At 27.9% G+C, this 12489-nt stretch overlaps 1 protein-coding gene across 1 annotated transcript; it reads right to left on the bottom strand.

Moving 5' to 3' along the window:
• Nucleotides 1-1187: 1187 nt before the first annotated feature.
• Nucleotides 1188-6160, bottom strand: LOC124842337 (putative inositol transporter 2). Its single transcript, XM_047318799.2, has 6 exons — nucleotides 5938-6160; nucleotides 5787-5857; nucleotides 2926-3261; nucleotides 2739-2846; nucleotides 2060-2656; nucleotides 1188-1828 (listed from the first exon to the last, which is right to left on the bottom strand). Exons 1-6 carry the CDS (start codon nucleotides 6068-6070, stop codon nucleotides 1334-1336), a joined length of 1740 nt encoding a protein of 579 aa, XP_047174755.1. The 5' UTR covers nucleotides 6071-6160; the 3' UTR covers nucleotides 1188-1333.
• Nucleotides 6161-12489: the final 6329 nt, after the last annotated feature.

Below are 12489 nucleotides of genomic sequence, written 5' to 3' on the forward strand. Positions count from 1 at the left end.
AGTGCATATTATTTTTCAATACTTTATATGGAGATTATTCTTTCTTGGTTAAATCCATTCTTTATCTGTCTTGGTAAGATTTGGATCTTCTTTATCTTTATGTTACAAACTAAGATTTGAATCTAAAGATTCTAAACCCAATTAATGATTTCTTTTCATGAAATGCTGTGCAATATAGGAACACGTAAAATTACTGAAAATTAATCACCATTTATTCGTTTATGTGGTTTTTTTCTCTCTCTTCGAGTATGGAATATTGTAGTTCAGTATACTTCACCTTTATTTCTCTCTTCATTTTTCTACGCCCTTCCACCACTAAATAAAAAATAATAATGTTTTCTACTTTTCTAATTGATTGATTTATATTTTAACCTAATATTCATAATATTGTTTTTCTATTGGTATTGGATTAGGATGATAATAGATGGGACATCGAGAGTGTCTACTCCCAATATGAAAAAAAAATTAATTTCCTAGCATGAATAGTAGTTTAAAAAATACCTATTTTAAAATTGGGTATTTTAAAATTAACGAATATCTACAAATATTTTAAAAAAATATATTTCTATAAATTATTAAAATAAAATTTAAATAAAATTAAAAAAATATATTAATATAATATAATTAAATTAAATATAAATTAAAATTAAATTTTAATTAAATTTAACTTTATAAAATATAAATTAATTTTAATTTTAATTAAATTTAACTTAATAAAATATAAATTAAAATTTTATTTACGGATACGGATATAATATCAGTATTCGATTGTTTATAAACAGATATTAAAATATCTATTATCTGTAATCCGCAAATAATAAATATGTATCGATACCAACTATTCGTCCCAGATTTTATTTAATTGTTAATGCAAATTTTTTTTCATTCCTGTATGAATGGAGGTTGAGGAAAACATGAAGTATTTGTGTAACACCACCACCCTTTATTTTATACAAAAAGTGATTTAAGAATATAACGTAGCTAATCATTGAAATCTAACAAAACTATGAAATCCACGACTGAAAACAGCATTGGGCTTTAGGTCTAAAAGTTTAAACAAATTATGGATCAAATTGATCCCAAAATCCTGTTTCACTTTTTTCCAAAACAAAAGATTTAATAATTTTTTCAATTATTACTATTGTAATTTTTTTCTAATTTTGTGTCATCAAACGTAGGAATCAAGATATTCTGTGACAGCAAATAAATAGTATACACAGACACCCAAATGTTAAAAGGTTATACAGTAAATATACAATGCGAAATCTAACATGCATCATCTTACTCTTTTAGTACCACTACAGGAATTAATTTGACCAGATGATCGAGTGAATCAAACTGATTGATGCTTTTGGTCTGGTACTTGAGCAGACTGAGGACTTGTCTGCCAGAACTTAAAGTTCAAGGATCTTGTTTGGAGCATGTTCTCCACTTGCTCAATTGGAAGTCCTTTGGTTTCTGGCACGAAAATAATGACAAAGATAATGGCTGCAACAGTGATGAATATGAAGATCATGAATGTGGATGAGGTCCCAATGGCTTGTGTCAAGGACAGAAAGGACTGAGCCACAATGAGATTTGAAACCCAGTTGGAGGTAGATGCTATTCCTCCACAGATTCCTCTGTACCTTAAGGGATAGATCTCAGAGTTCACAACCCATGGAACTGTTCCCATCCCCGGTGAGAAGAATATGATGTACAGTGCTAGCCCAATTAAAGCTAGCCACCCATATTTACTAGGACATCCCCTACTGTACCATTCCCTCTCCTCTTTGTTGCACTCCTCTTCTGTTCTCTCATTTGAAATCAAGCATGCACCGGGTAAGAGCTGTACAATAATTCAACTAGTGTTAGGATTTAGGACTCAACAAAACAAGTTCAATCACAAAATCTTAGGGTTTGGTCCAAAAGATACCCACAACTCTCTTGTTACTTGTTGAAGAAGTACACAAAGTCTAAATGTCTATAAAAACATTAATCAAGATCATGATTTGTCTCAATCTTCTATTTGCAAGAGTTAGAGGATGAACTTAATATGAAAGGTTTGTGATACATTTACCTTATTGGCTCTAGAAGCACAAAAGCCACACTCTGGAGAAGCCTTGAGGCACGTCATGCAATCCCATTGAGAAGGGTTCGTAGCTCTGGTGTAACCAGGGCAGGTATTGTTGAAGTGAGAGGTTTCGATTGTGCTAACCATCGGGGAGTGAGTGGTGGTCTCATGAAAAACAACGGTTAAAACAACAAGGGAAACTACTACACCACACAAACTCAACAACACAAGCTTCCTCCTCCCAGTCTTGTCAATGAAATATATGCTCAAAATAGAGCCAAATGCATTTAGCCCTGCAGTGATCAGTGAAAGAAGCAGTGCAACCCTATTGGACGCAAAACCAGCCAACTGAACAATGGTGGGGCTGTAGTACATCACAGTGTTGATTCCCACAAACTGTTGGAAGATTTGAAGACCCATTCCTGCATATAGACCTCTTCTCACCGTCTTGGTTTTCAGTAGTTTCATTATGCTCACTTTGTCAGAACCTGCAGCTTCCCTCACTTCCATTTCAACCGATTCCTTCAGAGCATTTATCTCATCTTCAACATGTTCGGGAGGGTAAATCTTCCTCAAAATTTCTTTAGCTTCTTCTTCTCTTCCCTGTTAAACACCAGAAAGATAGAGAAGTGAACACATAGAATTTTACCAGAAGAAATAAATCAGCAGCACTAATAGTAGTAACCTTTCTGAACAACCAACGAGGTGATTCTGGGAGCAAAGCCATCAATATGACTTGTGTCAGAGCTGGTACTGCTGCAACTCCCAACATCCACCTCCATGTTCCTGGTACCTGAATAAATCATCGTTCATGAGAATTGCTAAATTGGAAATGAAAAATATATGGAGAATATATAGTGTTGTGATCTCACAGTTGTGAAGGCCAAGTTGATGAGATAGGAAAGGAATTGTCCTCCGGTGATGAGAAGTCCATTGAGACTAACAAGGGCTCCTCGAACTCTTGTTGGTGATGCTTCTGAGATGTATAAAGGGGATGCCATTGAGGCCATTCCAACACCAAGGCCAACAAATACACGACCAACAATTAAGGTTGCTGGGTTCATTGCACTAGCCATCACGATAGACCCAATGAAAAAGAGGGTATCTGCTACAACTATTGACTTTTTTCTTCCAAATCGATCGTTGATCCATCCACCAACTGCAGCTCCTATGATTGCTCCAGCAAGTGCCATGCTCACTATTGCTTCCTGTTTCATGAACAACAAAGTTTTAACTGATAACGATTAGAAAAAAGATATTTTAATACATATTTTTTATAACATTTTGAATCTGTATTATTTTTTACTTATTTATTAGTTACTATGCTTATTTTAAATCCAATAAAAAAATGACATGTGTACTATGTCAAATCTTTCAATTAAGTTATATAATATTTTTTACAAGAAAATTATTAAATAAACATTAATAAACAAACTAATTATATTTTTCTATTAATATTAAAGACTATTTTAGATATGAATAATTTTTATTTTATGCATTGATCTCAAATTTAATCTATTGATTTCTAATTTAGTATTGTTATTTAATGATTTTTTTAGTGATTTTTTTTTCTTTGTTCCACTGAAAACATTATGAATGGACATTTATGGGTTTGGACAAATTTATTCATAAGAGAGAAAAACATAAGGAAAATAATTAACTTATAAAAATTAGTTTTATCTAAATTTTTGTTTAGTTTATATATAATGTTTGTTCAACAATGTCGTTGATATCTATTTTAACGATCACATAAATATATATATATATATATATATATATATATATATATATATATATTAACACAAGAAAAGAAAAAAAAGGAATTATATGAGTTATTTTCCTCTTGCTTTATAACATGATACTATTTTTGAACTTTGCAGTATATTATCATGGTTTTCTTTATTAAGTTGATTGAATTATTTAAAAAAAAAGCGTTACTACTTTTGATTCATGGTAATAACAGACACTAAGAGAAAAATATTTGACAAGAAAGAAGCTAATTGATTATGAGCTTAGAAATGTCACAACCATTTAGGAAAGTTGTTCATGAGATTAACAGAAAAATTGTTGATGGGAAGAATCTAACCTAAATCGAATTATTTGCAAATCTTTGTCTACAAGCATATTAAGGTTATTTTTTTAATTAGTGTTTTTCCATATAAGGGATGGTGCGGCTTCAGAGTGAAACTTGCAAAAATATTATCACCACTTGAGTTTTGTGTTCCTATAAATTTAGAGTTATTGGGACCACACAATTGTGGCCTATATTCAAAACCACAACCTTCTTTCATTAGTCAAAACCTAAAGTTTAACTCCAATTACTTGTACAAAAAATTAAGATAATAAATACAATTTTCACGAAATTGTGGCCATCAAAAAAGTTTTGATTTTGTGTAATACAATAAAAAACAAGTATTTTTTTCATACAATATTAATTACTATTGCTATCTACAATATTTTAATTTTGTTAAGTCCATGCTACAATTGGAATATACTAGTTCATTTTCTCTTTAAGATTTTCACATTAAGCTTTTGAGTTAATTTCTAATAACGGCCTTTATTACATCCATATTTACCATTTTCCTATTGTTACGTCATCACCCAATTTGCTTTATGAGTTGTCTTTTAGGCAAGTTTTCTGGTTAATGTTATTTGCGCTTAGAATGTGACCACCACCATCTTTGTTTTATGGTTTTCTTATGCAAGTTTTTCTAAAAAAGTATAGTAGAAATAATAGTAAAATAATTATATAATAAATAATTTCATTATTCGAATGTAGGAATAATAAAAACAAATTATTTCATCTACAATGTATGAAACGTGACTGAATATGTATAGTAACATGAAATAATATAAATAATCTAGATAACAAAAGATCTGGTGCAAAAATAATAACGTAAAATTTTATTTTCATAATTCAAAATAATATCATTAAGACACATTTTATTTTTATTAATGCATACCAATTTTTATTTGTTTATCAGATTTTTAAAGGAAACTAGTAAAATATCTAAAGTTTGAATAAAATCCCGATATAAACTTATTTTAAAAAATAAAATTAAAATCTTATTTTTCTCTCATAAATAAAGAGAAAAAAAAATATATATAAACTGTGTAAAATACTTGTTATCCAATCACAAACTATCATGTATATTATCTCTGGTCAACGTATGCGGATTTACTAAATCGAATGGCATAAGAAAATAATAAAAAATGAATAAGTGAAAATGTGTTTATAAAGACTTCGAGAAGAGTCTACAAGAATAAAAGAAGTTTCTTTCTAAGTTAAACTACTTCAACCTAAATTAATATATTTTTTTTTTCTTAATTTTATTTTCTCTTATTCTTATTATAAGTGTTTCATAAGATTGAAAGTTTCGTATTAATTAAAAAATAAGATTAATTTATAATATATAAATAATTCTAAGTTTTTTTACAAACGAATATTTTATAAAATTGCTTAACAATAAGATATATTAAAATACTACTTATTTTATAAGACATTTTGTAATTGTTATATTATATTACATTTAAGAAAAACGAATTAAGCTAATACCGGCCGAACAGAAAGGACAAGGAGAAAGTGTTAAGTTGAAAAACGAAATATGGGATCCTAAATACCCTGTTTTGTCCTTATTGGAATGGGTGGCGTTCTGAGTATGGTTAATTTGACAGGGGTATAAAAGTCCATAAAAATAAAGGAAATTTGGAAGAAACTAGAAATGTAGATTACCTGAAGCCAAGTTTTTGTATCGACCTCTTTGAAATCATCTCTGATATACAAGAGAGCTCCAGATATGACTCCTGTGTATAATTTTCTAATTTAGTAAATTAATTTTGTAAATGAAAAATAAAGTTAAATAAATAGAAATGAATTTAGTCACCAGTGTCGTAGCCGAAGAGAAAGCCTCCAATTCCAGCAGAGAGAGCAAGGCGAAGAACGAAAGGGTTTTTCCATGAAAGAGACAGACATTCTCTGAAGGCAGAGACATCGGCTTCTGCGACACCTCCTTCCATCAAACACAACACAATACAACGTTGCTACAAACTTCTGTGTCTCGGAGAGAGAAAGCAATTATTGAAGGGATTACTATTATTATTGTTATGAGATAAGACGGGAGAGTTAAGCAGCATATTTATACACCAACTTTATGCGACAATCAATTTGGACGCACATACAAATATAAAATTTGGAATTTTCTATCATCATAAATAATGTTTATTAATCATTTCGTACCAGTATGTAACAATGTGTTCGAAATTCTACCTATAATATATACACTCAGATTACAGTAAGAAAAATGTATTTTTACTCATAAGTTCAAAATTATTTTTAGGAGTATTTTGATTATTAAAAAATAATTTTTTATTTCTAAATAAAAATGGTAATCTTATGTGGATTGAATATTTTAGTGTATTGGTTCGCATAATTCACCGTTCGTGCACATCAACGTTGATTAACTTACATAATTCGATTGAGTTAAATTTTTAAAATCTAGCATGTTTTATGTGTTTCTTCTGACCAACTTATTCTTTTACGTATTTTTTTTCATATAATTCAAAAGTAGTTTTTTGTTTTGCATTTATTTATGGTTTCAATCCATCTCAAAACTATTTCTATTTTTTATAAATTTGTACTTAAAAATTTAAAAATTATGAATATTATTTATTTTAAGATATAAGTTTATAAAAATTATTATTTTTATTAATTTAATTAAATAAAAATGAAGTTATTAAATTTTTAATATAAACTGCAGACCAAAAGCTATATTGGACAAATAAAAATAATTAACATATATTTTTTTAGACTTGATCCATTTTTACGAATCAAATATAAGATAGGCCAAAAAAGAACAGGTTAACCTGGATTGAAAAAATTTATAAAATAAAAAATATATGTAGGAAAAATGTATTTATGTCAAAAAAATATTATCTTGCAATTAATATACCAAACCATCTAAACATTATATCATCTCCATGTATAAATAACTGTAAGAGTTACTTTCAAAATCTATAGAGAAAAGGAAAATAAAATTTGTTAATGGAAAAATGTGAATTTCTCTCTCCCAACTACACATATGTTAATAAAAATCTTATAGAGAACATACTTTATATTATTTACTATAATATCATGATTAACTTTGTAAATATTAGAATTTAGTTCATCAAAAACTGAACTTCAACCCTCTGTTGATCAATAACAACAAAAAGAATTTGGAATTCGAATTTTTGAAACCAAATTCTAAGTATTATTTTAATAAATAAAGGCAAAATGTGGTATATGAGTAATTTTCATTGCCATGTGTGTTAATTGGAAAAAAAAAGTGGAAAAATGTTTTATTAGGAAACTTTAGCCTTCTTATTTAGCCGACATAAGAGGAATACTACGTAAGAATGCAAGGCCCAAAGCAGTATTGTTGGGTACCACTCCTTTTGTCATGTTCATGTAAATACATTTTTGTTAAATAAAATAAAGGGAAAAAAATATAAGTATTATTGATTTTACAATAAAGAAATGTATAAATATGTCATAAAAAATATAGATTTTAATTAGATGCGTAAAAATAAAGGTTTACGTGTATTATTATTTTTTGTGTGGCTTGTATGATTTTAATGATGAGTCCTAGTGCATATATGAGTAATAGTAGTAACAATAGCATGGAAATGTTTATGGCTCGGTTTAGACTATTTTAGAAATATAAAGCTATTTGATCATTATTTTTTGTTTGAATGCGATGTTGAAACTAATTGTGCTTTAGTTGAAATTAATTGAATGAATTATTAAACTTAATCAGATTCAACATTATTTTTTTGCCATTGGAATTAGAGTGGTCATTTGGCTTTTATTCCTTTTAAGTATAAGGGCTCTTAAATAAAACTTTAAATACATATAAAAAATAATTCTAGTGGTAAAATCATCCAAAGCATTTATACATATAAATACATGCCCATATATTAACAAGATAGCAAAAATACATATGTGAGAAAAATTCAAAAATTGGTCTTTCTAGTAGTTTAGTCTCATATTAAGTGATTGTATTTTTTTTTCTAATATATAAACTATATAAGAAAAAATAGTGTTAGTTAGTATGCATACATTTCTTTTATTAAAAGATATTGTTCATTCGTATAATACTTAAAAAGTAAAAAAATGTAGTTACGTTGAGTCTGGTTGACTTACTTATAACTAAAAAATTTAATTACATAATAATTTTAAAAACTATATACTATTGTATTGATGGGAATACTTCCTTGATTTAAAATATTCACATACATAATAATTTGTAAAATAATTAATTATTATGTTAGATTTTAGACTTATTTGGTAATTAAAATTGAAAATTATTAATCATTATATTAAGTTTTGAACTTATTTCATAATTAAAATTTTTAATTAAAATGTTCACTAAACAAATAATGTTACCTTTAATTTTTTTTAAAACATTAATCAATAAAAAAATTATACAACCTTGATTTTTTTATAATGAATAAAAATATGGAGGAGAAAGATCAATTTTTGTTTCATTCAAAATAAATATGTTCATACTTTTTCGTAAAAAAATTAGTGTTACTATGGGCTCATAGCTGACGGATCGGGTTCGGTGACGAACTGGATGGAGAGAATCGAGCGATTAATGCACAAGAAAGCGTCTCACTCAGTCCCCACAACAGTTGAACATAATCAATGCGCAGTTAATATTACAATGACTATTGATGAGTGGTTAAGATTTGCATTAATGATCATTAAGAGGTAAATTAATTGGTGAGATTCTTTTAAACTTCATAAATAGGAATTTAATTTGGAGGTTCTACTCACTATTAAATTACAAAAGACCTACAAAGAGACATTCTGACTTAAAGGTCGGAGTGTATTCTACAGGTCACCCCGAACGTTCGACACACAGAAAACTTACACAAACGGTTATCCTCGTTCCATGTCTGCAGAAACAATTAGTAAGTAATTTAATTCTCATTAAAATCAATATTTTAAATGTTATCATTTTAGAATAGATGTTGACTACACATGAATATCAACGAACATTTGACATAAAACTAACATATCACCTCTAATAAAAATTCCTAAAATAAGAAGTTTTGTAAGTCTTATTTTTATACTCTTCACGTACATTTCTATTCATAACCAAATATATACTTGGAGTCCTGACATATAAATTGCAACTTCACTGAAAACTTTTCAAGGGGTGAAACAAAGTATATATATATATATATATATATATATATATATATATATATATACCACTTTTAAATATCAATTAATCGTGAATCAATGCTTAAAGGTGTGCCAAATTTTTCAATTTTTTAAAAAATTGTGCTTTTTATTTATTTATTTATTTGAAAAGCACATATGGCTCCAGTTACAAAATAATCCAAGCCATATATACCTTTTGGCATTGACTAGTACATAATTAAAGCCGAAAGGTGAACTAAAATTTTCACTAATTTTTTTTTTCGAACAAGACCTATAACTTTGCTTTGGTTATTGTCATATCTACTTTTTGCAGTAGTTCACTAAACAACCAATATATTTTTATTTTATTTTTTCTAGACAGAACATATGGCTTTGATTATGTAAACAACTATTGTCGTATCTACTTTCTGCAACGATTCACTAAATAACCGATGTCAAAAGGTTGATGAAATTTGCAAACTTGTCACTTTTTTTTTCTAAGAAGGACATGTGACCTTGGTTATTTGAACAACCAATGTCATATCTACTATTTGCAACGATGGCCAAAATGTTGAACAAAATTTCAAAATTGTCTTTTTTTTTTCTAAAAAGGACATATGACCTCGGTTATTTGAACAACCTAGATCAAAAGGTTTATCAAAATTTCAAAATTACCATTGAAATTTATGATTTTTTATTTTATTAAAACTTTTTTATCATCGATTTTACAAACAAATGTTGTCATATGTCTTCCTAGGATTATATTGGCAAAAGAAAACACAGATTACCATTTTAGAGTTTTCTTCTTCCTTCCTCTACAGACTAGTTTTGTCATCTATTACTCGACTCACTTCGTCTCTAGCTCGAAGGCCACTGTCACTCTTGGGCCACCATCACTCTTTCACCACTATCACTGCTTTGCAACTCGTTTTTGCAGTCACGTTGCGTTTATTGTTCGTTGTCGTATCTCTTTTCTGCACTAGTATTAACTAAGTTAGAAACCATTTTATAAACTAAAAATTATTAGCATCTAAAATAGTCTATTATAAATAAAAAAATTATAATTGATTTGTGAATTAAAGTTTAAATTGTTCTCTAACCTTAGTTACCAAAGTTTTAACTACTTGTTAGATTTTTAAAAAATTAATACGAACGATTAATTATATATAAAATTAAACGAATAAATTTGATGTGAAAGTATTTTTAATATTTTAATAATAAATAGACTTGAAGAATTTTCTTATAGGAAATGATATAAATACATCATTTTCCCACGGTTAATACCAACAAATGTCTCATTTTCCATCATTATAATAGAGCATTTGAGGTTATAAAAAAAGCTTGTGGTATATATATATATATATATATATATATATATATATATATATATATATATATACACTTTCTTCCATATGATTTCATTTAAGTCACAAACATGCATAAATATTATTGTATTTAGTAGTTGATATTATAATATTATATAGTATAATAAGATAATGGGGCCGTGCAATAATGAAGTATATATTAGTTCTTCATATATGAGATTATGATATCACCCTTAAGATAAATCTTATGATTTAGTATTTATATATTCAATTTTCTCATCTATATTCAATGAACTTTAAACTCATAATTCCTAACATTATCACTTAATTCTAATAACTTACTTAATTCTAACATCTATGTTCAATTTTATCACATAATGTTTTACAAGCACACCCCCCTGCAATGACAACGACATTAAAGAACGAAGAAAAGTGGAACATGTGTTGTTGTGAAATCTTCCTCTTCTTGGAAGAACATATTACATCTTATATTTATTTCGCTCCAAATTATTACTAGACTAGGTCTCATCTTTAAATACAATATAATATATTTTCTTATTTTACAAAACTAGCAAATTTATTTTTGATTCCCGTAAAATAATAATTCCAACTCAGTTTTGTATGGGACTCAATTAATGTGTTGAAAGTGTGTGTGTGTGTCTATATATATATGGCTGTTATTTTTGGGTGAAATTCATGACGCAATAATTTGAGGCAGCATGTCCTAGATAGTAGATGGTTTCTTGGCCAATCTTAATAACAAGGTCAATATCCCATGATGTTATATGGCAGGGCAGCTTGTTAAGGATACCAACATTTTAGGTCAATGAGAACTACCACCAGGAAGCAAGATCGTTATACATTTGAATTAATATTTTGTCACAATCAACCCTAATTTTGAAAAGCAGAAACTCACGTGAATCCGATCTTGTTCACATTATTTCTAGTGTTGAAATTGAATCATCTTGTTTCAAGGTGTTGTCTACATGAAATGGACATAACACTTTTGTCTGAAGAGATGGATCAAAATTATTTAGGTCTATGAATGTAACAACTTCCCTTCGTATACAACTATGCCAATTGTATAGTTTGCATTATGAAAATGTTGAATAAATACATGAGTTTGCTTCTTGATAGGAAAAAATTAGTTCTGATTAACTTTGAAATTATGTTAAAACATTGTTGTTTTCTAAATCATCATAATTCATCCAATATCTCTACAAGCTTTACTTCTTTTTAGAGCGAGAGTGTGAGACTAATATTCAAATTGAAACTTCAACGTATTAAAAGATTTTACCCTTTCAATAATGTTAATAACAAAATGAGCTAGCTTACGTCATTTTATATGAATCCTTATAATATATTATATGTTGTTGTCGCTTAAAGAGTGGTTGTGATAACATATGCGAATGATGTCGACAAGAAATTGAAAAAGAAAAATTACTAACAACTTTTTTTGATCAAATCTACGATTTACATAATTAATTATATGCAGAGGCTAAAATAAATTCAAGCAGTTTATAAAGATAAAATTAAATATTCTATTTTGTTTTTTCCTTTTCATCATCTCTAAAACAGACCCGAATGGGTGGATAGAATTTTAAAAACAACAAAAGTTTGACTATTTTCAATAAAAATAAATAAAACTTAAGGTTGATATCTTATCAAGATTTGACCCACGTACGAGTCACAATCAATGCCTAATACCTTTTATATATAAATATGAATATAATTCGTATTTCGAATAAATGAATTTAATTGATATTAGAAAATTTTGATATTATTAGCCACCTGTATTTTCATAAACAAATTCATGAATGCAATGTAAAGTTTAAATATTCATAAGGAAAATGATACTTGAACAACCATTTTTGACAACATTTAGACACGCGCACACGTGTCTAAATTTGAGTGGTCCAGTT

The sequence above is a fragment of the Vigna umbellata genome, chromosome 9 (assembly GCF_029865625.1).
Source record: "Vigna umbellata cultivar VRB3 chromosome 9, Vumbellata_1.0, whole genome shotgun sequence".
NCBI lineage: Eukaryota > Viridiplantae > Streptophyta > Magnoliopsida > Fabales > Fabaceae > Vigna > Vigna umbellata.

Bases quoted from the DNA above. Each gene is read 5' to 3' on its own strand.
- LOC124842337 (XM_047318799.2), bottom strand. From the start codon at position 6,070: ATGGAAGGAGGTGTCGCAGAAGCCGATGTCTCTGCCTTCAGAGAATGT. The intron at 5,858-5,937 runs GTGACTAAATTC...AATTATACACAG, and splicing joins TCTCTTCGGCTACGACACTG to GAGTCATATCTGGAGCTCTC. The intron at 1,829-2,059 runs GTAAATGTATCA...ATTATTGTACAG, and splicing joins GTGCTTCTAGAGCCAATAAG to CTCTTACCCGGTGCATGCTT.